At 47.6% G+C, this 26,493-nt stretch overlaps 1 protein-coding gene across 2 annotated transcripts in view; it reads left to right on the forward strand.

The window, feature by feature from the left end:
* LOC144770561 (bifunctional polynucleotide phosphatase/kinase-like) overlaps positions 1-26,493 on the forward strand; it is a 130,855-nt gene that overhangs the window by 18,180 nt on the left and 86,182 nt on the right. For both annotated transcript variants that reach the window (XR_013598926.1, XM_078655179.1), the window contains exons 3-9: positions 11,773-11,819; positions 13,382-13,921; positions 16,026-16,105; positions 16,794-16,851; positions 16,946-17,053; positions 18,237-18,308; positions 22,051-22,099. Coding sequence is in view for 1 of the 2 variants with exons in the window: in XM_078655179.1 (XP_078511305.1) it covers positions 11,773-11,819; positions 13,382-13,921; positions 16,026-16,105; positions 16,794-16,851; positions 16,946-17,053; positions 18,237-18,308; positions 22,051-22,099 (954 nt within the window). In the remaining variant the exon portion in view is untranslated. The remainder of the gene's footprint in view (positions 1-11,772; positions 11,820-13,381; positions 13,922-16,025; positions 16,106-16,793; positions 16,852-16,945; positions 17,054-18,236; positions 18,309-22,050; positions 22,100-26,493) is intronic.

Below are 26,493 nucleotides of genomic sequence, written 5' to 3' on the forward strand. Positions count from 1 at the left end.
TCCCCTTCCCAGTCCCCAACGTATGGTCCCTTGTTCCCAAGAGGAGGAGTTAAGGTTGAAGTTCAGGGGCAGTAGAAAACTGTCTCACCAGGAGTGGGGGTGTTTTGTTGATGACTGTTCTGATGCAATGTGGGATTGGCTGGCGGCTAGCTCGGATGAGGAGAGAGACGGAGTACTGAATATGTTTCTCAAAGAGCAGTTGCTCAGTGTTGTTTGTCCAGAGTTGCGCCAGCACCTGTTGAAGTCTGAATCCCTTAGTCCTTGGGCGCTTGCTGAGGAAGCAGAGCGCTGGGAGAGTGCTAGAGGTTCTCTAGAGTCATTGGTGTGTGACTCCAAAAGTAGTGGTTCAGGTATCTTCCAGCCCAGCGTGGTGGAAGAGGCTCAGTGTAGCCCAGCTAGGTCCCAGGATAGCGAGGAGGGTGTAGGGGCTCACTGCCTGGCTCAGTGGAGCAGGAGTGAGGGGGAGACCGAGGTTCCCAGGACGCCTGAAGCCCTGCCTCAGGACTTGGATGGTTTCTGTAGGGAACACCAGGTTGGGGACCTAGGCTGTCCTGTTAGTCCATTTGAGGAAGATCTCCCAGTGAGTAGAGGACCTGGAGCGTCTGTAAACAGAGCTCCTGTGGTTCTAGAGTCTGGCAGTACCGCTCCGGTAGGGAGGGTACAGGAGTCCAGCGTGAGGAGTGATTGGGGGATGAGTTTCCCAGTGGATGCACCAGTGGGCCAGGGACTAGCCAGTTGGGCTAGATCTTCTTGGGGGGACCCGGGTGGTGCCACTTCTGGTCTGGGGGATCTCCGCGCACTGTCAGGTGGACAGGGGATGGGAGATCTGCGCCAGACAGACAGTCACACAACAGATGTGTCATTTGTTAGCCTCAGGGGGAGGGTGTGTGAATCCCCAGAAGTCCTGGAGTGCCAGGCGATTGTTCCACCAAAGGTTTTAGACCGGAGGTTGGGAGGCCAGGTTCAGGGTCAGCCTGACCTGAAGGGTAGGACGACTGTAACCAGTGTCCTGACCGGTTCTTCTTCCAGAGGAACTTCTCCAGTTGGGAGAGGGCAGACCACTGGAAGGGGGCGCAGAGGGTGGGAGAGCCCACCTCTGACCCCGGTGTAACCTGAGGGGTTAAACCCTAGGTTGGGAGAATGGTGTTCTGAGGGTACCCCTCGCAGGAGGAGGAACCCTAGAAGAAGAGGTAAGGGGAGGAGAGCCTTCCCTGAGACTCCTGGCCCGCCTGAGGTTGTAGACCCCAGGCTGGAGAACCAGTGGCAGTCTAGCCCTGTCTCGCAGACAGGAAGAGTGGAGAGTGGCTATTATGTGCCTGGGGTTACTACCCCCCACTTTATGAGTAGGCAGGATCCAGTGGCACCTGGGTGGCCTAGGGCCTGGTCCTGGCCGAGGGCAGCTGGAGAGTACCAGTGGGGTAGCCCAGTTAGTCCCTACAGTAGTTTTAGAAGGAACCCCAGGGGTTCACCGTGGCGGAAAACAGGAGGGTGTCCCTGCAGTTGCGGGCCCGCATCCGTGTTTTATCGCCCCAAGCAGGGAAGCCCATCACGGTGGTGATTGGTCTGCCCTGCGTTTGGCTGGAAGGGGGTTGTGTTGGACTTGGCCCTTAGGGCAGGTTCACCCCTAAACTTTTTGCTTTTATTTGTGACCCTGTGTTAGTGATTTTTGGGTCTCTGCACACTTTTTCCCTGTGTCCCAGAGTAAAGTGCGTGCGTGTAGTATGGCTGGCCTGCCCTCCCATAGGAATGCATGGGGAATGTGTGTGTCCCTGGTAGTTCCTGATGTGTGGGGAGTGCAGGCTCGAGTTTAGTATGTGTGAACTCGGGAGAATGAATGCTGCACGATGGTATGTGCGGCTTGTATGTGTCTAGAAGGGAAGTGCTACTTCTGGGCATTGATGTGTGTGTGCAGTGAGGGTGCTGGAGCGTGATTGGCTGGAGCTGGCTGGCATGCCAGGCTCCAGGAAGTCTGGATGGGTCTGCCCGGTGGTGAGTGTGAGATTAGCATGAGTGATGTGTGGGAGGAGTGTACCTGTGTCCTGAATGGGCTGGGTTTTTCCCCACACAATGCTGGCTCCGCCCCCCTGTGGTGTGTCTAACGACCCTAGCCTCCCCAGTGAATGAAAGGGGTGGTTGGGCCATCAAGGGTGCTCCAAGACCAGCTGCGACTGGTCTCCCCCCACCCTGCACCTCCAAACAAAGGATTTCACAGTATAAAAATGGGGCTGTGTCCCCACAGAAGTTGTTCTGCTTTTGGATCCTGCCAGAGGGGGCTGTTGCTGCTGCTGGGGCCAGGAGGACCGCCACTTGGACTGTCTCCCTGCCAGGAGACCCAGTGTGCTGGCTCTGGGCCCAGCCGTGCCCCCCCTGCCTGCTTCCAGCCCTTGCTGGAGCCTTGTCCTGTCCTCCAGTGCTGGGGAGCACTGAGGATTCCTGGCCTAGCGCTTGGGAGCGCTTCATTTGGCTACTAGCGCTGTGAGCGCTTTATCTTGTCCCCTGGCGCTTGGGAGCGCCTTTCCTTCGTGGCTAGCGCTGCTAGCGCTTTGAGTACCTTCGCCGGTGCCCACCCGGCATCCTTTCACCCCGTGAGGTGACCGAGTGGCGCGGGTGCCACCCCGCTCATTTGCTGCTTTATTTTGCCCGTTTTCATGCTCTTATCACGGAGGGAGCCCACCCCTCCTGAAAGTCCCTAGATCACCGCCGCAGCACCGGGCCGAGACGCAGGAGCCGCCCGCGTCATAGCCCGGCCGCGCTGGGATTGGCCCAGGCGGCCGAGCCTCCCGCCGCGTCATCGGGGGAGGAGAGAGAGAGAGAACCAGGAAGCAAGGCTCCCAGAGTGGAGAGGAGCCCGGCGGCGGAAGGTGCAGGCGGGGCTCCGTTGTGACCGAGGAGCCCGCGCCGCCCAGGAGGAGAGAAGCCGGCCGTGTTTCCCGCCTCCCGCAGCACCAGTGAAGTCCCGGGGAGTGCGGGGGCGGGTTCTTTGTGTTTCTTCGAGCGGCCCCGTTGGGAGAGGGCCGCTCCAACGTGAACAGCATTTCTTTGTTCGTGAGCCCCGAGGCTCTGAGGGGCCATTTCGTTCGTGAGCCTGAGAGGCTCTTGGGGGGCATTTGTCCTTTACTCCAACGTGCCCATTGTTCTTTGAGCCCCGAGAGGCTCTCTAGTTCCTGGGTCCCCCGTGAGGGACCCCCCCTGCCTAGTGAGGCAGAGTTCGTTGTTCTTGAGCCCAGAGAGGCTCCAGCCCGCAGTTGCTTTGCAAGCCCCGAGAGGCTCGAGGGCCCATTCCTGTTCGAGGGGCCACTTGTATTTACGAGCCTGCGAGGCTCGAGGTGCCATTCTGTGTTCCAGAGCCTGAGAGAGGCTCAGGAGGGCCAGTTCTTGCCCAGAGCCCAGAGAGGCTCCTTGTCCACAGTTGTTCTAGAGCCCAGAGAGGCTCCGCAGTGCCACAGTGGTGGTTCTTGGGCCCACGAGGCTCCAACGTTGCCCTAACTTTATGTGCACCAGTTGCCCAGCACTTTGTGGGCAACTGCCACGTTTAGGCCCCCTGACTTTGGGACACAGGGCGTCCTAGCCCTAGAGAGGCCAGTTGGCCTAGGGACAGTCACAGGTGGTGACTTAAGTGAGTTTGGCGCAATTGTTATTGCTACACCTCTGAATGTGTGGATACATCATGTGTTTTGCTTCTTTCCCTTTGCTAGGTGTTTATGCTTAGGTGTTTGCTTTTCCTTCCATAGGTCCTCAGACTAAGGTCCTAGTTACCTGCGTGATTTGCCTAGAGTGATTAGGGTTACGTAGGAGGGGTTTACCCCTTACCAGGAAGTCCTGGTTGTGTGCTACATGTGCTATTTTTATGCTTAAGTCATTATATGATTTATGTGCTGAGTATTGTTTCTACCAAGTATTCTTTCTACAAGTGCTAAGTTCTAAAAGTGCATACCCTTGACAGTGGTCCAGGTGGCCCTGTCCTGTACAATATCCCTTGTAAATTCCGCCCATGCCTGTTGGCACAGTGTAACAATATGTGTGTCTTATCTAATGTATGTTTATTATAATACAAAGGCTATTTTCATATAACCTGGTGTGGAGTTTCCTTTGTGGTGGGCCTTGGGAGTTGTTGCTGGGGGTGCGCGCGCAAACACTTAACTTACATCGCCTCCAAGTTTAGCCTTGCTGCTCGCGCCACGTTACCTAGAGGGTGAGGAGGGGTTATCTTGTTGTGTGACTCCCTTGCCCTGACTTGGGAATAGGGATCTCTGACTGACTTTGGCGAAAGCCCTGGCCAGCCGGGGGTCCCGTTTCCAACAGCTGAGAAATGAGAATGCAGTTGTTGGGCTGCTGAAGTTATCGCACGCTACAGTAGTCAAAGGGCTTTAACCAAGGCAGGATGATATATCTTCTGTCTGCACACGTCCAGGAGACATTGATCCACAATGATTGGTTTGGGGACGGAGTGTCGATGGAAAATGGGATTGGTTGGTGGCCACTCTATGGAAATGGGTGTGCCCCTGGACTATTTTCTATACCATGGCAGTTGAAAAGGTCATTGGTAGTATACTATGCTGATTGTTTAGCCTTTAGGTGGACTGGTGTAACCACAGTGCTTCCATATTGGAGATTAGGGCTCAAGGTGAAGCCATGCTTACTGAACCACATGTTGAAATCACCAAGTGTGGCTAGCTTCTATTCATAGAAGATGCTGGAGCTAATGAATTTGCTGAACCCTTCAGCAAAGATGGAATCTGGAAGTGGTCTGTGTAAGTGCAGGAAAGAGTGGCAGGAGTTAGGGTGAGAAATTATTGTATTTATTTATTTCTTCATTTTATAATCATGAAATAAGTCACACTTGCTATAAAGTCCAGAGATCTTTGTAGAGCTTCATTTAGATTTTTTAGGGTTTAGGGAGGTAGAGCTAAAGGGATGTAAGGGTTTTTGATGTTTCATGGGCAGGCAGAGATAAAAGGCGGGGTTTTTTAGTGTTCAGGAGCGGGTAGTAGTAAAGGGAGGTAAGGGATTTTTAGACTGAAAGGTAAGATGTAATATGCTTATGGAAGATTGAGTGTGGGGTCAGTGTTCCAAGGTTGAGGAGTTAATGAATTACAGATTGCAGTGGCGACAACAGAGAAAGATTGTTTCTATGATGTAGCTGCTCCGAATTTGTGAGGTTAAAGGAGAAGGGTTATGCGATTTTGCAGACCCTTGCAGTACAAGATATATTGAATAGATCAGTGTGGTATGCAAGGATATTTTCTTGTATGTCTGTATTCGTGGCACCTAATTTTAAGTAATTCTGGCTGTAATGGTGGGTGGCAAAGAATGGGTGTGGTGTGGCCATGTCTGCTTGTGGAGTGAACCAGTCTCCCACAAAAGTTTAGAACTGCTTTGACTGGGGTAATTGAAGTTTGATAGAAATCCTGCTAAAAAAAGCATTTCTGAAGCACGGTTTTGAGATGACTAAATCGTGAACCACGATTTTGAGATGTTAGTGGGAGATGGACATGGTGGGTTTTCAACAGTAAGAAAAACTGACCAAAAGGAAAAATGGGGAAGCCCTATAGAGCACTGTCTAAATCACAACCCAGATTTGGGAGGTTATTTGGGGATACTTCAGTGAACAAAACATTAAGAACTTTGTCAGCTTAGAGCTAGATGGCCAATCATTTTGCACAGCCCGGGCAGTGGGAGACCTATTAGAGCTTTCATGGTTATTTATTGGGTGTGCTGGATTAATTTCTCATCGGACCTGAAGTTAGGTGGTTGTTCCTTGTTGGATGGCATGGTCTTTTTGTCTAAGAGCTGCATTTGGTTGAAATACTTCGTGAATGGGACTAAGTTGAGCTGTATTTGGGGGGATTCACTTTGTTTATGGGAGTTATGCTGATCTTTCTTGGATGCATTGACTGGTGAGCATGGCTTATGTTGATGTAGTGTGGTGTGGTATAGTAGTGTGTATGTTACAGTGGAATGATTGCTGCTGGAAATTGATACACTATTATATATGCTGTGGTTCAATGTTTGGATAGTGCAGTGTTATATACACTGTTGTAGGATGCATGTAGTTGGGTGTGGTACAGGAATGTGGGCACTGAGGGTAAATGATCGTTGGGTGTGGTACTATAGGTAAACTTTTCTTAGTGTTCTGTAGAAATGTGTAAGCTTCAGGCTGTGAAACTTGTTTGGGCACTCTTGAGTTACATACGAGCTGCAGTTGATTGACGTTTTTAGGTGCGGTAGTCACGTCGCCTACAATAAGTTGAAGTTCACTGATCTAAGCACCTCATCTTTCAGGTGCCCAGTGTGAGCCCCCACTTGAGTCATTGGCACACATTTGGAAATCGATACCTTTCTTTATCAGCAAATGTTTTCAGGGTTAGTCAGCCAATCTAAAGCAGTGGTGAACATGACCATAATTACTGTAAGGGTACTCGGAAATAACTCTGTAGACCACTGTAGAAGACTAGAAACCATATAGAACTCGGCAGCCAGACTCATCCTGAACCTCCCACACAGAACTCCCATCACACCACACCCCAGGGAGCTCCACTGGCTACCTATACATGAATGTGCTCATTTCAACTCCTCGCACATTCATACCTCTTTTTCCCTAGCAGGAAAAAAATGGTGGACCTTTTGTGTACTCATTGTTTGCAATCATATTTTTGCATATAATTGATGCTGTGTTGAGTCTGTTTACAGTCCTGAAGTTGTTCCACAGCCTGAAGGAACGAAACACATTGCCTGTTTTGTTTTATCATCCATCATTAATCAAGAATATGGAAAGAATATTGGAACTGGCCTGGGATGTTTTCTGTTAATTGGGTACAACAAAGAGAATTTTTTTCCTATTGTGAATCAACACCAACATTTTTAGCTTATATCATCCACGTGCAAACCTGAGACACACAACATTGTTGTATCAACCAGATGGAAACATGTATTTGTATTATTTGATTCAGTCATAACCCTGTTTGCAATGGAGTCTGTCAAGTTCCATAGGATCTCCTGTTAGTAGTTTCACTACTTGCTTTCCATCATCCTTTATCCTCCCCAGTGCTAATTGAATTGTTACCAATCATGCTTGTAACTGTCCCAGTGTGCTGCAGTTGGATAGAAATACAAACGTGATTAGTGGAATGCTTGAACTAATCTCAGCCACTGGTAAGTATTTTGGGCCAAATTACAATCCATCACTTTGTTTTGCTCTCTGAGCCGCTACAGATTTCAAATCAGCCATGGTATTGCTCCACTAGGAGCAACAGAGCCTGAACTCCGAGGCCACATCCTTTCTGAATGCAAATTCAAGCAACCCCAGACAGGTCTTGGCCTTATTGGCCTTACCAGTGAGGCGCAGGTTGAGACCTATGGCACAACAAACACTGTGGCAGTAGTGGCATGACCAGAGCTGGTTGGCATTAGGTTCATCTCTGTCTGGAGTGGCAGAGTGAGCACTTATTGATAGCATTCAACGTTGTGAAAGTAACCGTGCATCTGAACTAGGGAAACATCCTGTGTTCTAATGAGTAAACTATGGACAGAGATGCAAGCCCGAGTTATTTTACTGATTACTCAAGCATTTCACCCTTTAGCTTTTTTTTTGTTTTTCAGTTTGATTAGTAACCACATAGGGCCCAGCTCTTGCAGTGCAAACGTATCTGATCTGAAAAGTCCAGTATGGTCTGGTGGAGTGAACTGAAGATCTAATTTGTGGATGAGTATTGGTGGATTGCAGTTGGATGGAACACAAATACAGTACAACACATAATGCATAAAATTAGCTCAAATCACTGGAGTCAGTGTATAATGAGGAGCACCATTTGGAATTGCTTATGATATACAGCCCTCAACTTATACCCACACCCGTAGTAGAGGGTAACCACTGCTCCCTCACACTAGCTATATGGAGGCCGAGAGCCGCTGGTGGTGTAGTGTAGTTCCGATAGTACCCTTTCATGCAGGACCTACGCTGTTTACGGATAACATATACTGTGGGCTTGGTGGCAAACTGATTCTGTACACCCCCACCAAATATGTCAGCCTATGTTTTTGCATTAGCTAGCTCTCAGTGCCAATATAATCCCCTGTTATCAGAGAGATTAGTTTTTGTCAACCTCAGAACATAAGAACCTCAGACGCTTGGAAACAATATACTATTTTCACTGAGTCACTTGTGCTTGCTTGTTTTGCTCTCAGAGAGATACATAGAAGAAACATTCGAGCATGTTTACAATAAGAATTTATTGTACCGTTGTTCTTCTCATGTAAAATAAGTGCGCTGCTACAACTGTAACACAGTAGCAGAGATATAGAACCATCAGTACAGTGAATAAAAAGAAATAGTATTGTACTACCATTTTGCAATAGTCATGAACACATACATGAATATGAAATGCATTTATAAAATAAAGTGCATACTCCTGCCTGTCTAGATGTACCTAAGTGTACCTAGCATGTGAGTAGGTTCAAAAGAGCCGAAGTCTAAGAGCCTATGTCTAAGAGTCTAAGTTTAAGAGCCTAAGTCTAAGAGCCAAGAATCCCACTAGGATTTAGTCGAACCCCATACCTGAATAGTGAGAGTGTAGGACTTTGTTGATGACAAAACATTCAGGGTTAAGGATGACCAATCCGATGCAAGACTTGGGCATCTCACTGGCATTTAATGGGGATCAAGCAGCAGAAAGTCTACAGAGACGAGTGGCATGAAGAGTGGAGCCAATCTTTTGTCATCATCTGAGTTTAGGAAAGTACATTTTTGGTCTCAGTAGTAGAAGAAATTAGTTCAATAAGAAGCTGCCATGAACGTGTAGATATTTGCCCACAAATCTTAGAAGCTTCGGGATGAGCAGCCAGGAAGTTTGCAGAGGAGGATTACAAGTACCCAGAAGGATGGTATAACTGAACAAGCTTAACTAGGAGGCCTGGTGCTTGACTATGAATGGATTTATTTACAGTTCAGTGTTTTCAGCAGGATCTTGTTTTTAACAGATACCAGTTTAGAGATCTGAGAACAGGGTGATGTGACATTTTCTCCGAAAGATCCAGATGTACAGCATCCATTTTTAGAAATCCTTAATTTCTCACCCTCATCCCAACTTTACATCTCATGATGGATGAGAAATATTGATTAGAAGTAGGGGATGGGGAATAGTAGGGGATATGAGTGACGAGTAAAAAGATGGATGAGAAGTATGGAGGAGACGGGATGAAGGATGAGAAGAAGGGATGAGAAGTAAGGATGATTGAGAAGCATGGATGACAAGTAGGGATGATGAATGTGAAGTAGGGATTATGGATAAGCAGTAGGAATAATAGATGTGAAATAGGGATGAGAATCCGGGATGAAGGAAAGAGAAGTTGAGATGATGGATGAGATTAAGAGATGGTGGATGAGAAGTAGGGATGAGGATATCCTAAAACTTGCTCCATGGTTTTGAATGTTCTGCAGTTTGCCATTCAAATTGCTAGGGATAGCAATACATATGCTTTTGGAGGCGAGATTTCACCTCTGGGGTGGGCTACTGACATCATTTTAGATAACTGGAACAGCACCCAGATTGGGAAATACATTTATCAGCTGTAATTAAACAACTGTCTTCAACAGGTGGCGCAATTTTTGGCTCTCGGAACCACTTTTCCGTGGTTGAGCTCAAGAATTAAACAACATTGGTTACCAGTAGCATAATTAAATAGCCAAGTTCGAAAACTGTTCAATTAAGGCTGTTGATATTTTCTTTCGGGCTACTGATTAGTGTATCTCCCAATTATGTGTCGGTCATCAATGCAGACAACGTTATTGTGCAAGTGGGCACTACAGATGTTAAAATCTTTAGACTCAAGTAATAGTTCCCTTGAACACTATGCATCAAAGTACAAAGTACAAATATATATTATTTTTGTGATTTATTAAAAGGAGAGTTTCTTAAAGGGAAACAGCGTTTACAACGCTGGTAATACCACACGGGTAGATAACAACGCAGACGTTACATCGTCTGAGTTGTTACCACGCATGGCATTTCATCGCAAGTCGTTTCAACGACTTGCACTAGATGGCGCGCAACACCAGGGAATGTGTTAGATTTTTAAATCCAACACATTCCCTGCTGTTGCGCTAACTGGAGTAGGAATAGTAATTTATACTATTCCTAAGTCCAGCGGGCCATCTAGCGCAAGTCATAGAAACGACTTGCGATGTAAAGCCATGCATGGTAACAACGCGGATGATGTAACGTCCGCGTTGTAACCTACTGCGGGGTAATAGATGGTGTAGTAACGTCTTGCATTCTTTTTAAAGTTAAAAGAGTTTTACATTTTTGATTGTAACATGAAGTGCCACTTGGTTGCTTCTTGAGAGTGACAGTGGTACACAAGCTGTAGCGAGTAGGTGTCGGCTCTACTTTATTCTGGGCCATTATACGTTCTATATTACACCCACGGTATGCAAATATAAACAAACTGTTTATATAGGCTCTCCTAAAGCTAGCGGAGAACATAAAAAACACGTTGGCCGGGCTGTGTTTTAACATTCTGGTGTATAAAAACTGCAAAACTGATAGCAGTCGTATCTTGTGTAGTTCATAATTTTAGCTGCCATATTTTACACTCCACTAAATGGTAAATGTTCTTCTGAGAAGCAGTAGTGTTGCTTCCATTGGTGCAGCAGGTGCAGTGGTACCAGGGCTCAGAGGCCTGAAGGGCCCAGTGAACCCTGATTATTGCTGTAGTCTACAGTTCAAAGAGCAGCATGGGGGTATTTCCCTCCTCGCACTAGGGCCCATGACACACTTGCTAGGCTAGTGCTGAGAAGTGATAGCTCTGGTTGGATACTGGGTTTAGTGTGTGTTACATTGCTATATCTCAGGGTTCAGCCCACTGACACGTGGAGTAAAACTGCTTGACTTTCCTAACATCTGAGAGTCAAGCACGCATAGGAGGGCACTTGGTTGCCGTGGACTGCACCAGAACTGATGGCCCTGGGACATCAATGCTAAGCTACCGTCCAGTAGCCACCAATGGCAGAGGGCCCTTTAAATAAGCCTTGCTTGCTGCTGGTAGGGAGATCCAGTGGGGTGCAAGACACACCCTGCAGTTACATATACAGGATAAAGAGGGGTACCATGTGGGTCATCAGTCATATGCCTGACACCATGACATAAATACCATATAAGAGCTTGACCAGTACAGGGATTTCACTAGTGGTTGAGTGTCACATCAATATGGGGTGCTGACCTCGCCCAGAAAGGTAGATGAGCTGCTGCTAGAAAAACCTCATGAGACGAAGGAACACTAAGGTATGCTGCAGCCCTTTAGCCATGTTGTTTCATGTCAAAATGCTGATCTGAACTTTGTTAGGCGTGCTACAGTGGTGTGCGATTCCTAATTTGTTCACAATGTTGGTAGTGGTACTGTAAAATGAGAACTGTAGTTTGTTCACTTTGGTGTATTACAGTAGGTTGCTATCTCAGTCTGATTGACGTTTGTGGGGTGTGGTATTACACGTTGACGTGAGCTGCTTTGGATGGCCTTCATTGGTGTGCCCCACTACCATCACCTCCTGCTTGCTGAACTTTGATGTGGTGGCACAGTGATATGGATGAATTGCATTGGTGGCAATAACTAAGCTGTGAGTGAGGGTTGTCCCCGGCTGTTATCATGACACATGTGGGTGAATGAACGGTGTGGTCTGCAGTAATAAGTGATTTTTCGTTTCTTTACCAGCTTTGTTTAGTTAAACGGTGTTGTCTGCTGTACTAATGTGCTGTTGTCCTGTTTCTGTCATTGCAGTGGAGCTTTTGGCTGACTGGCAGCATCAGACTGTGCGCATCACGCAGGTGAGGCTCAGACATTGTTCCATTTTCCATCTGCCTGAGTTTAGCCAGAGACACCTGACTGGATGTCTCTTTGCTTTGATCCTTTCCCACTAAACCCCAGTACTCTGTAGTCTGCTTTCCATTTTGCTTGTCTGCAGGCAAAAACACCCCCTTTTGACCACGAGCTGGCAGCTACCTCTCTGCCCCTTTTCTGGCTGACTGTAGGCTGGGCCTCCTCTCACCTTTAGATGATTGTAGGCTGAGACATCCAACCTTTGGCCACATTTACACCCGAACCCCCACCCAACATCGTCCTACATGTTGGCCTCCCCCCAAGTTCTTTTGGGCATATGTAAGTTGCTTTCTCCAGGTTTCAACCCTGAACTTCCTCTTGGCCGAGATAATCAACCACCCCCTCTGTCTACCCAGCAGATGTAGGCTGAGTCCCTTACCCTATGGTTGCCCATAGCCTGGAGCCTTCACGATTGTCACTTATAGGTTGAGGCACTCACACTTTGGTCGCCTTTAGAATGAGGTCCTCACCTTTTCGCTACCTGTAGCCTGAGACCTTCACCCTTTGGCCTACTACAGCCCGAGATCTCCCCTCACCACTGGGCCACCTTTAGGCTGCGGTCCTCAGCCATTTGATGCCTTTAGGCTGAGGCCTTTGCACTTTGGCTACTGCTAGAGTGAGGGCATAGCCCTTTGGCCACTGGTAGATTGAAGATTACACCCTTTGGCTGCCTGTAGGCCAAGGCACTCGCTCGTTGGCTGCCTGTAGGCCGAGGCACTCTCTCTTTGGCTGACTGTAGGCCAAAGCACTCACCCTTTGGCTGCCTGTAGACCGAGACCCTCACCCTCTGGTTGCCTGTAAGACGAGACCCTCACCCTATGGTTGCCTGTAAGACGAGACCCTCACCCTCTGGTTGCCTGTAAGCCAAGGCCCTCACCCTCTAATTGCCTGTAGGCCGAGCCCTCACCCTCTGATTGCCTGTAGGCCGAGGGACTCGCTCTTTGCCTGATTGTAGGCCAAGGCACTCATTCTTTGTCTGCCTGTAGACCGACCGAGACCCTCACCCTCTGGTTGCCTGTAGACCGAAACCCTCACCCTCTGGTTGCCTGTAGACCGAGACCCTCACCCTCTGGTTGCCTGTAAGCCGAGGCCCTCGCTCTTTGGTCACGTGTAGGCCAAAGCCCTCACCCTTTAGTCAGCTGTAGGCTGAGGCCCTCACTGTTTAGACCACCTGCAGGCTGAGGCACATATAGGTAGCTTTTATCTAAGAACAAAAACCTACAGAGCGTGCCCTCTGATATTCCATGCTGGCAAATTGTCGCTGTCTGCCCTCTATAAAAGCCTATGCGGCTTTGGCATACTGTTGTGCGTAATATTTCGAAGGACGGCCAGTTGGCAATGACTTACCTGTGCTGAGGCTTAGTGGTAAACGTGGTGCTGCCTGGGTGGGCGGTAGAGTGTTTGTTTTGCACCATTTCATCTAATAATTTTGTGGGAGGGGAGTTGTAAGGTCCCTCAAATGGAGTCATTCATCCAATATGTATCATAAATTCTTTTTGCATCATTTCAGCTTGGGGATAACCCGACGTCAGTAGAGGGGTTGGAGCTGAAGAAGGGGGAGAGCACTACAATGAAGGAAGGGGAGACCTTATGCTTGGTGAACGGTCTCTATCCCCATACTATTCGCTTCACTGGCTCCAAGCCCACCCGACCCCCCTCAGAGTCTGAGACCAAGACTGATGTCTCAGCCAGGCCCAGAGACACAATAGCAAAGAGAACCGTCAAGGACTTCCTCGGTGCACATCACCTTGAAAACTTGAAGAAGAGCTCCAGCAACAGGGAGGCACAGGCAGAGCCCAGCAGAAAAAAGCCCAAGGGGGATGATAGCCCCAAGGAACAGGGATCAGGCTCAGACTCCGAAGAGGAGGCCAATCGCAAGCTGAAGCAACTCCAAGAGACCGCGGCCCATGCCCATCAGGCAAACAGCACAGCCGCTCCGAAGGCTGGTTCTTCAGAGGTCCAGAGAGGAGATGCCTGCCCCAGAGACTCCTGGGAGGAACATGGCAAGCTGCTGGTCTTCAACAAGAAAGGGGTGCAGGCCAGCTCCAAGGTACGAGATGTTTCCCAGCGCTCTCATACACACGAATACATCTATGACACACAATCCTTCTGTGCCCTCTCTTGCATAATGTGCTCTGTGGAGAACTGACACCTACACCTATTGCAGTACAGTAGTTTCGCCCCTTTTTAGGTCTCGCGACCTGTCAATGCGCATGAGCATTGAGCGGAGCGAGACTATAGGGGCTTAAACAGACTTTAACTAACCGGCGATTTGATGCTGTGCCCATGCGCTTTTAGGTCAAGCGCATTGACCTAAAATGCGCGTGCACAGCATCAAATCGCCAGCCATCTGTTCCCCAGCAGCTCTTCCCGCTCCGCCCCACAAACTTCCCCAGCGTGCGCTCTGCCTGAGCCACACTCCTCCCACACCTTTGAAGTGAAGCTTAGCTTCACTTCAAAGGCCCCTGCTGCTTCACACTATTCACTCTCCCTCATCGCCGCTCTCCCCGCTCCGCCCCCTGCGGCGGCCGTGTCGCAATTCTCCTCCCCACTCCCCACAGCAATGCCCTCCGTCTTGTTTTTAATTGCACACTTTCACTTTTAACAATAGCGGCCGTCTCCATACCACCCAGTCCCGCCCTCCAAAGCTTCCATGTTGATTCCGGACTATAGCGTTAACTGAGCAATGCTTGTTTTCATTCTGTGTTCTCATCTGCCCCCTTACATCCCCTGTACTCCTACCGCTCCTTGCCCTGTTTTTGTTATCACTCCTGTGTGCTCATTTGCCACTAATTGCCGCTCTACATCCCTCTGTTCTAAGCCCTCTCCTTAGCCGTGTTCCACTCCTATGTGCACACATCTGCCTCCCCAGCATCCTTCTGTTCTTATCCCCTCCTTGCCCTGTATTATAATCACTCCTTCCTGTGTTCTACTCTGAGCTCATCTGCCCACCTGTAGTCATCCCTCTTTTTGCCCTGTGTTTTCTTCACCCCTTCCTGTCCCCTGTGTTACACTCTGTGTTTTCATCTGCACCTCCTCGACTCCCCTGCTACCCTCTGTTCTCCTTTCCTGGTGTTTTTATCGCCCTTTGTTGCCCCATGTGTTCCACTTCTCTTTGCACACATCTGCCACCCTCGGTTTTCGCCCTCTGTCCGGTGTTTTCATCACCACTTCCTGTCCCATGTTTTCCACTCTTTGTGATCTTCTGCCACTACTCGCTGCACCCACCACCCGCCCCGTTCTCATCGCCGGTCCTTGCCCTGTGTTATTATCAGCCCTCTCCTTGTCCTGCGTTTTCGTCACTCCTTCCTTTCCCCAGTTTTCCATTGTGTGCTCATCTGCCACTCCTTGGTGCTCCTGCACCCCTCGGATTTCACCCCTCTCTTTTTCCTGTATTTTCTTAACCCCTTCTTGTCCCGTGTGCTCATCTGCCGCTCTAGTCATCCTTCTTCTTGTCCAGTGTTTATCACCCCTTCTTGTCCCGTTTTCCCCTTTGTGTGCTTGTCTACCACTCCTCGCTGCCCCTGCACCCCTCTGTTATCAATCCTCTCCTTGCCATGTATTTTCATCATCCCTTCCTGCCTTCCTGTGCCCCTGCACCCCTCTGTTCTCATTCCTCTCCTTGCCATGTATTTTCATCACCCCTTCCTGACCCGTTTTCCACTCTGTGTGTAAGACTACCTATCCAAACGTCGTAGGCAGCACCTCTCCGAGACCTACTCCATTAATTATTACCTCTACTATCTTCTTATGCACTCAGTCACTCACCTCAGAGCACTTGTCAATAACCGATCTTGCACTATCCTAGGACATTGCATATTGCTCAGGGAAATTAGCTGGTACCTCCACATCCAACAAGCATTAAAAACACAATAGGTTTCGCCTTTCATTAAGTTAAAGTCATTTGCTTTGCTATACAATACCATTAGCAAAGCAAATGGCTTTAACTTAATCAAAGGTGAGACCTATTGCATTTTCAATGCTTGTTTGAGATATTATTCAGTGCACCTCCTTTTTCATCATATTGTTCAGTGCACTGATGCACCTATTGTAGAATAAGCTATGTTTCTCTAGTTGTATAAGATTTGCAGAGCTCAGCGCTATCCATCAGAGGGCTTCTTGAGACCCTGCTCAGAACCTTGCCTATCTTCCAGATCGCCGGCTTTGACATCGACAGTACGATCATCACCACGAAGTCCGGAAAGGTCTTTCCTGTTGGCCCTGATGATTGGAGGTGAGTGGGTTGCTCGTGGGCACGAGTTCACTTTGTGTCACTTGATCACTAGATTTTTATAGTAATAATCCACGAGAAAAGCAGAGGGGGCTGGAGGCACTGTTGCCAGAGTTTTCAGTATTAGAATAGCTAATTATTTATGCGATTTGTATAGCCCGAACAAATGCCTGAGGGCGTCTCGGCGCTGTGGACATAGCAGAATGTGAATTGAGAAGGGGGAAATGTATTGGTTGAAAAGCCAGGTTTTCACTTTTTTCCTAAAGATAGTCAGGGTAGGGGCTGATCTGATCTGAGCTAAGTGTGATCGAAGTCCATATTGAGGTAAATTGGTGGAGCTGTGTATGTGTTTCGGTGCTTTTATAACAGAGCCTGCTGCAGGTCAGGATTGAGTTCTCTGTATAGAACAGCATAGGCGCCACTGGTTCAGATTGTGAACTGTGCATGGGACACAATGTTGGAAGGGCAGGTGCTGCTGTAGATCAGGATTGATGTACAGTGGGTGATTTGTGTCTCACCACCACGTGCTGGCAGTGCCTAGGGTGCTGCAGGCTTGGACGGAGACACACTGGCAAAGCTATGTGTGGGCCTTAGTACTGGAACAGCAGGGAGTGCTGCATTTACACACTTAGAACTTTCCATGGTGCAAATACATGGTGTTTTACACTAATATGTCTGTCTTTGTCCACAGAATTTTATACCCAGAGATTCCCCAAAAATTAAAACAACTTTTAAGCGAAGGCTACAAGGTATTTTCTAGCCTTTAATGCCCCACTTCTCTCGCAACTCACTCTTGTTAGCCCTTTAAGCTGATTTTAACTTTTTTTCTGTTGCTCCTCGCAGATTGTCTTTATTACCAATCAGCTGGGGATCAGTCGTGGCAAACTGAAGCCGGAAGTGTTTAAAGCCAAGGCGGAAGCCATCATCGAGCAGCTGGCGCTACCTGTGCAGGTGAGCATTGGTGGGGTGTGAATTATCTGTGGAGGTGGGCCAGGTGAGGCTGAAAGAAAGAGGGGGTACTTGTGCAGGTGGGAGTATGAGGCACTGGGGTACCTGTGCAGGTGAGCATTGGTGGGGTGTGGATTATCTGTGGAGGTGGCCCCGATGAGGCTGAAAGAAAGAGGGGGGTACTTGTGTAGGTGGAAGTATGAGGAAAGAAGACTTCCAACCACCACCCTAGACTCTTCAGTGTAAGTAGTGACTCATTTAACGGAACACACTTAAGAGTTTGGTCAGCTTGGCAGCAGTGTTGTACCTCGTTTTATTTTCCTTTTGTTTATAACATAGAAGTGTGTCGAAATTACATTATTTCTAAGTGCAGTTTCACACCTGCTGCTTTTGCCCTTTCTTTCCCATTTCAGTATTTCTTTTTTTATTTTCCTTTTCACTGACATAGTTCGAGAGCTGCTTTGTTTTGTATTCTCAAGGCTTCTTCCTATGAAGCTTTTTATCTAGAAAACTTCCACTTTGTCTTCTGCCTGACTATCCTCTTTCTTCACCACCGCCCCAGTTTCCCAAGAAACTAAATTAGCAACATGTAGTCTAGGCATTTCAGGCAAAAACCTATCCCGCTGATTGCACAACCGCCCCCTCCGTCTATCCTATCTTTTGTTTTCCCCACTCACATAGGTGTGCATTCTGTATTAAATGTATGAGGGAGAAGGGGGAGTGGCTTAAAAAAAGAAGAGGTTTTGAGAATCACACGCTAATGCAAACCAACGCCCTCAAAAAGCATGTTATGGCTATGAACAATCTACACTTCTAAAATCACTACTGCCCTAAAGGTGTCAGAACAGGTTTAAATCTACAGTCCAGCCTTGGAGTAAGGCAATGCATTGTGCCAATTTATGCATACTCAGACATTAACAAATGCTCTTAATGTGCATTAGCCTATTGGCTTTTCCATTACTTGTTGTATTGTTGCATGTTGGTGTGGCCTTGGCCAGCAAGGCTGGTGTAGGATTGGAAAAAAGCGGCACTGTGGCAGGTGTGTCTTTGTCGACTTGATCTGTGTCTGTGTGTCTTGGCTGCTGCTGTCCTGCCCTTAGGTCAGCACAGCCCTGTTACCTAAAGCTGGCTGTGCTCTGTCAAACCATCACCCGGCAGTGATTTCTAACTCCTTCTCTGCCTGCAGGTGCTGGTGGCCACTGGAATGGGCATCTATCGGAAGCCGGCGCTGGGCATGTGGCATCACTTGTGCGACAAGGTTTGTAGATTGCTCTCAGGACCGCAGCTTGAAATTGATATCATGTACTGAGCCCTGCATCCCCAGAACAACAGTAACCAGCCTTCCTCTTCCCTTCATGTCCTGCATGTAACCTTCTGCACTGGTATGGCCAATATTTCAAGGTAAATGCTAACTATGCCTCTTAGGGCTCTGTGCTCACGCATGTGCTCCTGCAGCACACACTGCCACATAAAGAAAGCCTGAAATAAACATCATTGAATCAGCCAGGCTGACCAGTTATTAACACATGATTCCTTTTTTCCCAGTATGAACTCTTCTGCATTTGTATATAATATGATATAAATATTTGCTAAAGACCCATGTTGTGCACAACTGTGCTTCATTTTAAACAAACCTAGGTAAAGACAGTAGGTCATGCCTTTATAAAGCGAGTGCCGAGCTGTTGGCTTCGCCAATGTTTGTCTTTAAAGTATTCTTTTAAAATAAGTTAAAAAACAAACAAACATCAAAGAACTCGAGAAGAAGCAAACAAATATCTTCAGGCAAATTTCTTAAGGTATTTCAAAACTGTACTTTGAATGCAATGTTTTCAATCTTTATAAATGGCATACCTTTTCTGTTCAAATACTTTTTACTCCTCAAACTCTAAACAGAATTTGAAAAGAAAAACGAAATGTCAGAATGTAAAGGCAAAGCTTGCTAAGGCCTGGTTTATGTTCTACAGGATTCAGCCCTTGGCCATCCCTCTGTTGTAAACCAGGGAACATATTTATGGCCCACCAGGAGAAGTCTTGTGCTAAGTACACCTTCTACATCAGACACAAGCTGTGTGAGTGCAGTAGATGGCCCTTCCCCAGTCCCATCAAATCCTTGTGTGCTAACCTTGTGCTTTCATACATTATGTGGGAGATAAAACAAACACAACCCTTAAAGTCTGCTCTTCATCCACCCATTGCTGTGCTTTCTAAGAGAAGCTGAGAGAGTTGGGGAGTAACAAAGGATGGGGGGTGTATGGATAGTTTTAGGGGAGGAAGCAGTACATGAGTGAAAGAGCTAGGCAACATGTGCACTCTTGGAGTGCTGAATAAAAGTGAACATGAGATCCTAAATGTGAGCAGCGGAATGATAAAAAGACAGGCAATCAAAAAAATTGTAAAAAGGCTGTGCACCAGGGGAGTTACAAACAAAAGAAGAGGAAGGCAAGCATCATAAACAAGTATGCAAATGAGATGCACAAAAAAGTCAACCAGTGGTAAGCAATGGGCAGGTTGTAAGCCTAAAGTAAATTTACCTTAAGCCTCCGTAACCACATAGCTTGTGCCGCCTGGCAGGTGAGACCTAAAAAAATTACCGAAGCAATCCGATTTGAAGGATTCATTAGATTGCCATCGGTATCCATTGATTACCGCTAATGTTTAGTTTTTGTGCTTTGTTGGAGTTGCAAAATGTCAGTGGAGTGGGGTTGACTCTTGCCCAAATAACTGTTTTGCATGCACTTGACAAGTGTATACTTATTTCCCTGTGCACTTAGAAGTATTGGTATGCTAATGAATAGTGAGTCAAAAGATCTACCTACTGTCTACAACAACTCAATATCCGCGGTGGCTCATCCGCAATGGCGGAGGAGCGTTGCCCCACTGGTTCAGATCCAGCTGCTGAAAAATAAAATGCTATCCAACTGTGTATTTTTATTTTTTACTTGTTGGCTCTGAGCCAGCGTGTGCAGGGAGGGGTGGGGCCAGGCCATTAGGAGGGGAGGGGGAGTGGTATGTGCACTTGTAAAGTGTGCATGTTATAATGGATTCTGCACAGGGTTTTGGGGTAGCAGGTAAGTGGCTCTCAGGCAGGTAACCTTACAGGGAACTAGCTAAAAATGGAGAACAAAAGCTTGCGGTGCCGCCAGGACAGGGGAAGACCCGAAACCCCTGAATGAGGGAGGAGCTAAAAGCCCATCGCCCAACAATTATGAACAAAACCTGGGCACACGTATTACGTTCAACAGTTGATACAATATTTCAAATATGATACAGTCGACACCGGTGGTTTTCTAGGGGTTGTTTATGTGAAGATGTTAATGAGAAAAACAACGCCAGCCGACACGTGTTTCGTCAACAGGTCAAAGCCTGTGACTCTTCAGGGCTGGGGACAATGTACTATGAGAAAATACACATTTTTTAAACACACAAATAATCGTTAGGCACACTGCCAAAACAAATGGTAGTACAAGAAGTGACTTGTGTGGGGTGACTATTGTAACACCAAACTTAGCGTGAAACCCTAATTTAGAGACCTGCATAAAAACAAAAACAATGGTAGAGGCTGAAAATATTTTGATGATAAATGAAACCAAAAGCCGGCCCGAAGTTGACCTGGCCTTCTTATAATGGAGGGTCAAACGGAGTGACATAACAGAAAGGGCGTAATTCGCTTGGAAAGCCTACAGATGTAGTAGTTCTCAAGGAATATGGTGATTATGACAAATCGATAGAGATCAGGAACATGATTCACTTGGAGAGCATACAACTGGTAGTGCCTCTCAAGGAATATATAGAGTCAACGGAACGTACTTAAAGTCACAATATGCGGCGGATGTTCACAAAATTGTCTCAGAAAATTCCTGAGAGTAGGTGTATACACTTCCGGTGCGTACACTACGCTCATGACAGTTAGCGGTCTAGTCTTCTCTCGACTTTCAGTGTCTTAATACCCACTTCCTGCCACTACTCGCTCTCCGATTTACTCCTTCGGCGAGACGAGCAACGGCTGGATCCTGCACTCTCAGGTACTGTACATCTACGATACACGTGGTGCGGAGACCACTTTGTTATAGATTCCGGTTCAGGTCCTCAGTAGCTTCATACCCCTATCCCAAAGATGGGAAGGCATTCCTTAATTGCGACTCGCAATTTGCGAGTCGCAATTAAGAAATGTTTAGGAATCGCTATTTTTATAGCGATTCCTACATGCATAGCCTTTTGCGATTCCTTAATTGTGATTCCTTAATAATCTCAATTAAGGAATCGCAAAAGCCTACCTTGATGCATGTGCCAGTATGGGCCTACATGCCCATAGGAATGAACGGGAGATTGCATGCGCAATTTGCGAGTACCAGTAGGTACTCTCAAATGGCTCATGCAATGTCAAGGGTTGAAGGGTGTCAAAATGACACCCTGTTGCACCCCTGAAATTGTGATGTGCACCCATGTTGCGCACACACATGCCCCAGGGGCACATGTGTGTGTAACCTAAAACTTTAAAAAATGCATTTTAGTGCATTTTTCAAAGTTTTTTCAAATTACAGACAAGTTTGATTTGTCTGTAATTTGTGGTCCCAAATAGCGAAATCGCTATTTGAAAGTGCTTCTAGCATTGCATTTAAGGAATCGCAAATTGCGATTCCTTAAATGCAATAGCAATTTAGGAATTCGCAAATAATTGCGAAATCTTAAATTGCACATAGGAAACACTTTCATGCATCTCCAAAGGCCATTTTGCGATCGCAAACGGCCAATTTTTGTGAATTGCACAGTTTGCGATGGCAAAAAACTTTGATGCATGTGCCCCTAAATGTTTACAGCCACTGCCACACCATTTCTCTCCTAACCTGATCCTTCTCAAACTCTGCCACTTTTAACACTGCCAACCATGGCATACTTTGAACACACACTGTGTGATTGTTGTTCGGTTAAGGCTTGGATGTCTGTGGGTAGAAGGCACTCTGCAAGTATTATTTTTTTTTATTGTTTTCTCTTTTTCACAGGCTAATGCCGGAATTGAAGTGGACATGGAGGGAAGTGTGTACGTTGGAGGTAAGCAAACCCTGTTGGTTGAGAGCTCCCTAGTGGATGAACGGACACGGTCTAGCATGCTTTATCCATTCTCTCATCTGCCTTCCACTTACACCCCACACCCCAACCGCACAAACTCCTCATTAGAATCTAAACCAAATACTCACATCTTCTAATGACCATGTAAGTAATTGCCACACTGTAAATGTAAATGTAAATGTACCGGTATTTATAGAGCGCACAGCTACTTCCCTGAGGTAGTGTCCCGGCGCTGTCCGTATACCGCTTAGGAACCCTTTCTGGTTTTCCCTGTGAGTGTCCACTCCTGGGCACCCCCAGGGTGAAACTAGGCATCTCAGCGCTTTTGGGGCCGTTGTGGAGATTAAGCAAGCTATTGCCCAGAGTCGCAGAGTGGGACCCATGATTAGAATAGGCACCGATGCGAGAATTATCAGGTCCGAGGAAATTGAGCCCAAGACCCGCCGAGGCGGGTATTGAACCCTGGTCCCGGGCCAGACCTCTGCATCAGGGTCTGCCGCTCTAACCATTTGAGCCACACTTCTCCACTACACTCCATTTCTTCTCCATATAAGCATGTTAACATTTTAAAGATATTTTCATTTATATTTGCCATAATTGGGTGCTGTTGTGGCATGTGTTTTTTTTTTATTCCCCTGAAGGGGGGGTGGGAACGTGAGTGCACGTCACCTAACAGAAGGATGAGCATAGTATAGGGTACTAAGTATAATGTGACAACAACAGTTGTCATTGGATAGACATGGACAGAATCCGGCATGAGAAATGAGGGCAAGAGCAGATGCACTAAAGGTTAGTTAAGTATTGTTGCTTAGTGCTCCTCTTTCTTACCCATGTGAACACCGATGATGAAAAACATGGTTAGTTAAGATTACTGACCCGCTTTGTGTTGACCCGGAGATATGATCGCTAGTATCCTTTTAGAAGATCTTTCCTCTCGTTTTTCTTTTTTTTTATTATAATATATCTTTATTGAATTTCTTTGGTTGTGTCTGAAAAACAGACTCCAAGAAACATGAAATCACAGCTGTAACAATCCCCGAAAACAGGGTCATCCCACCACGTTCAACCCATTAACACACAGGTGGTACAGTGACAATAAGTCCTGTGTCTCCCACCCCCCAATCTGCCTCTATTGCGGTCCAAACCACTGGACTGCAATCGCTGCCTCCCCTCAGGTTCACAAGTGTATTCGGCATGTTTTTCTACAGCTGCAAGTCATTCTCCTTCACGTTTTTTAGGTCTTGGCTAGGCAGCGCATGCACTGTCTAGTCGAGAGATGCTGAATAGAGTACAACGGGGGAAGATCTGCCCACTTTGTGGGCATAAATTTCATAGGCAGCAATGAAAAATTCTGCATTTTCATTGGTTTTTGCCTCCTTAGTCCCGCCTTCTGACTGCCATGGTTTCATTTTTCGTCTTCCGAGGCTATCAGCCCCTTTACTTGTATAACAGTTTTGTTTCACTGTCTCTCCCCGTTCCCTCCTGCAGTCCGTAACTTTTTGTACCACAACCACCCCTCCTGTTCGTGCCTTCTTTCATGCCGGCACTTGCATTTAAAATACAATAGGTCTCGGGTAAATCCGAGTCCTATTGAATTTTCAGTGCTTCTTTGACGTGTCATTGGTGGATGAGGTCGCCTCTTTGTCTCTAATGCGCGCGATGCCTCACATCGTACGCATGCGCGACAAAACAGTGCTGTTTTCCCATTTCGCGACTTGGTTTTCTTGGCTGTAACAGATGGTGGTTCAATGATGTTGTCCTCAGGAAAGCACACAGGGGCAATTGCTGAACTTTGCATACAGTGACGAACAGCCTACAATAATGTCAGTGTCTGTGGGGAGCTTGCTTGCTTTCTCTGGTCTGCTCTGAGCATCCCCAGCTGCTCAGCTCAGCTGCACAGAGGCCTCAGCAGACGTGGTCCTGCACGGTCTATAAGGACAGCCTCGCGGTGAAGAGGCATCCCTCATCTGTGCACTGCCGTGAGGAGGCAACCCCGTCTCCCGAGTCTGTGAGGAGGAGGTTTCCGCTCTCGGGACCATGGTAAAACAAACAACCCAACTGTCTTCTCTGGGCAGAGGCAACCTCTACTTCGGCCACGCTGGTAAGGAGGCAGATGCACCATTACTCTGTCTGCAAAGGCAACAGGTCTGTGCAGAGGCAGCCCTTCTGCCCCCCTCCCCTCTCTACCAGGTCTGTGTTGAAGCATTTTCCTCCGCTGCCGGGTGTGTGCAGAGTCTACGGCCTCCATTACTGTTGCGCTACACACGCAGCCTCTACCACAGCCGGGAGGAGGTGGGGGAAACCCCCGTTGCCATGACGGTACAGAGGCACTGGCGTAACGAAAAGTGAGGGGTCCTCCCTGCACGGTACTTAGAGGGGCCCCTCCAGGCTCAATCAGGAGCTCTGCGGCCACAGTGCAGTGCCGAGGGGGCCCCTTGGAGCTAGAGGCCCCCCCGCACCGCGGTGGCTGCGTGGGCCTGTGTTACGCCCCTGTACAGAGAGGTAGCTGAGCACCCACCCCGCCGGGTCTGTGTAAAAGCAGCACCCGCTGCCACGACTATGCAAAAGCTGCCTGCCTCAGCTGTAGGACTGCAGCTGTGAAACATCCACGTTGCAAGTGCCCACTGCTTCTCTCCAGCACGTTTTTGGTGTTAGCTCGCGTGCCTGGTGTCTAACGGCTGTGTATGTCCCTTCCTTTGAAGCGCATAATAACAGCATGGCTTTTCTTTCCTCTGTGTCTGCTACTCACTGTAAGCATTTATTAGTTTTTCATTGATTTGTAATTGTTGTTACGCCCCTTTTTCTATACATTTAATTTCCCCTTCAGTCTCATCCCTTCTTTTTTCTCTTACACACCCTCATCAATGCAATTGCTTTTAAATGCTTCGTGGCAATGAGACTCACGTCTGAGGTCTGTCGTTCAGTCTCAAGTGCCGCATTGCAGTACCAGTGAAAGCACAGAGGAGGTCATACGAAATAAGACACAATGTGGATGTGTGATCTGTGACATCTCAGTGCGTAGTGGGGTCGCATATAATCTTGATACACATGGGTCTACCGGTACAGAAGTTGTTTGCTGTTACAATGATTCACAACTAGTCGCTATTCCTGGGAAGGCCGTAAAAGTAAAAAAAAATTAGTTAAAAATGAAAATCTCAGGGCACCCACGTGTCCTCCTGTAGCATCACAATGCACAAATGGATCAGATATCACCACAATGTCCGAGTGAAATCTGAAAGCACAGAGGGGGTCCTACCAAATAAGACACAATGTGGAGGTGGGATCTGTGACATCACAGTGCGCAGTTGGGGTCGCATATAATCACGATACACACGGGTCTACCTGCACTCTTGAAGGCTGCTTGGCGCCGGACACCCACTGGAAGGAGTAGTGCCTGCATCCTGATGATGCGAGCCTCCACTCCCTCAAGGTCCCTCAGGGTCTCAAAGTCTCCTGGAGCATGGAGACCTACACCTGCTCCAGGCTGCGCCGGCTGGAATGCCGCCGGACGTCCACCTAAAAGCGGGAGTCTTTGTGAAATGAAACTGTAGGGTGTCGGGAGCTTTCTTATAATATCAATCTCTGGGCAAGAGATGGTCGAGGGTGCAGCACAGATGAGCGGCAACCTGTTGGGTGGGCAGTTGTGTTATCTGGACGCTGTTGTGCCGGATATCTTGATATATGGCATTAAATATGACCGTACACAATTACCACATGTGTGTGCAGCTCTTTCCTACCTGTGCAGATACATTCGAACATGGCAGACAAGAACATGCATCTGTGCGCGCTCTCTCTCTCTCTCTCTCTCTCTCTCTCTCTCTCTCTCTCTCTCTCTCTCTCTCTCTCTCTCTCTCTGTGCTCTTGATCAAAGCCAATTAAGGAGGAGGCGCACGCGGTGAGTACCCAGATTTTCCTTCCCACCCTCTCCCTTGAGGTTAATGGCTGCACCGTAGGGCGCATGTTGTCAGCGGATCTCACTACTGAAGACGTTTGTGCAGAAGGAGTTTGCAGTGTACATATAAGGTCCCAAAGGTGAGACCGATTGCATTGCAAATGCTTGTTAATAGTACACCAGCGCCCATAAAGCAACAACAACAAAAAATGAATGTGTTCTCATGTAACGAAACTGGTGCTCATGTAAAGCGCTCTGATACTCGAGGTCTCGAGTAAAGTTCCCCCTGTATAAAACTCTAAATAAAAATTTAAAAAACAGACCAATAAACAGTGAGGTATGCTGGTTGTCTGTTCTGGGCTAATACTAATTTGTCTGACTATCTCTTAGGAGTGCCGCATAGACTCTGTGTTCCCTCTTACTTCCCTTTTTTTGATACTTCTCCATCTAAGCTCTCGATATCTCGAGCAAATTCCCACTAGTC

The sequence above is a fragment of the Lissotriton helveticus genome, chromosome 7 (genome assembly GCF_964261635.1).
Source record: "Lissotriton helveticus chromosome 7, aLisHel1.1, whole genome shotgun sequence".
Classification (NCBI taxonomy): Eukaryota; Metazoa; Chordata; class Amphibia; order Caudata; family Salamandridae; genus Lissotriton; species Lissotriton helveticus.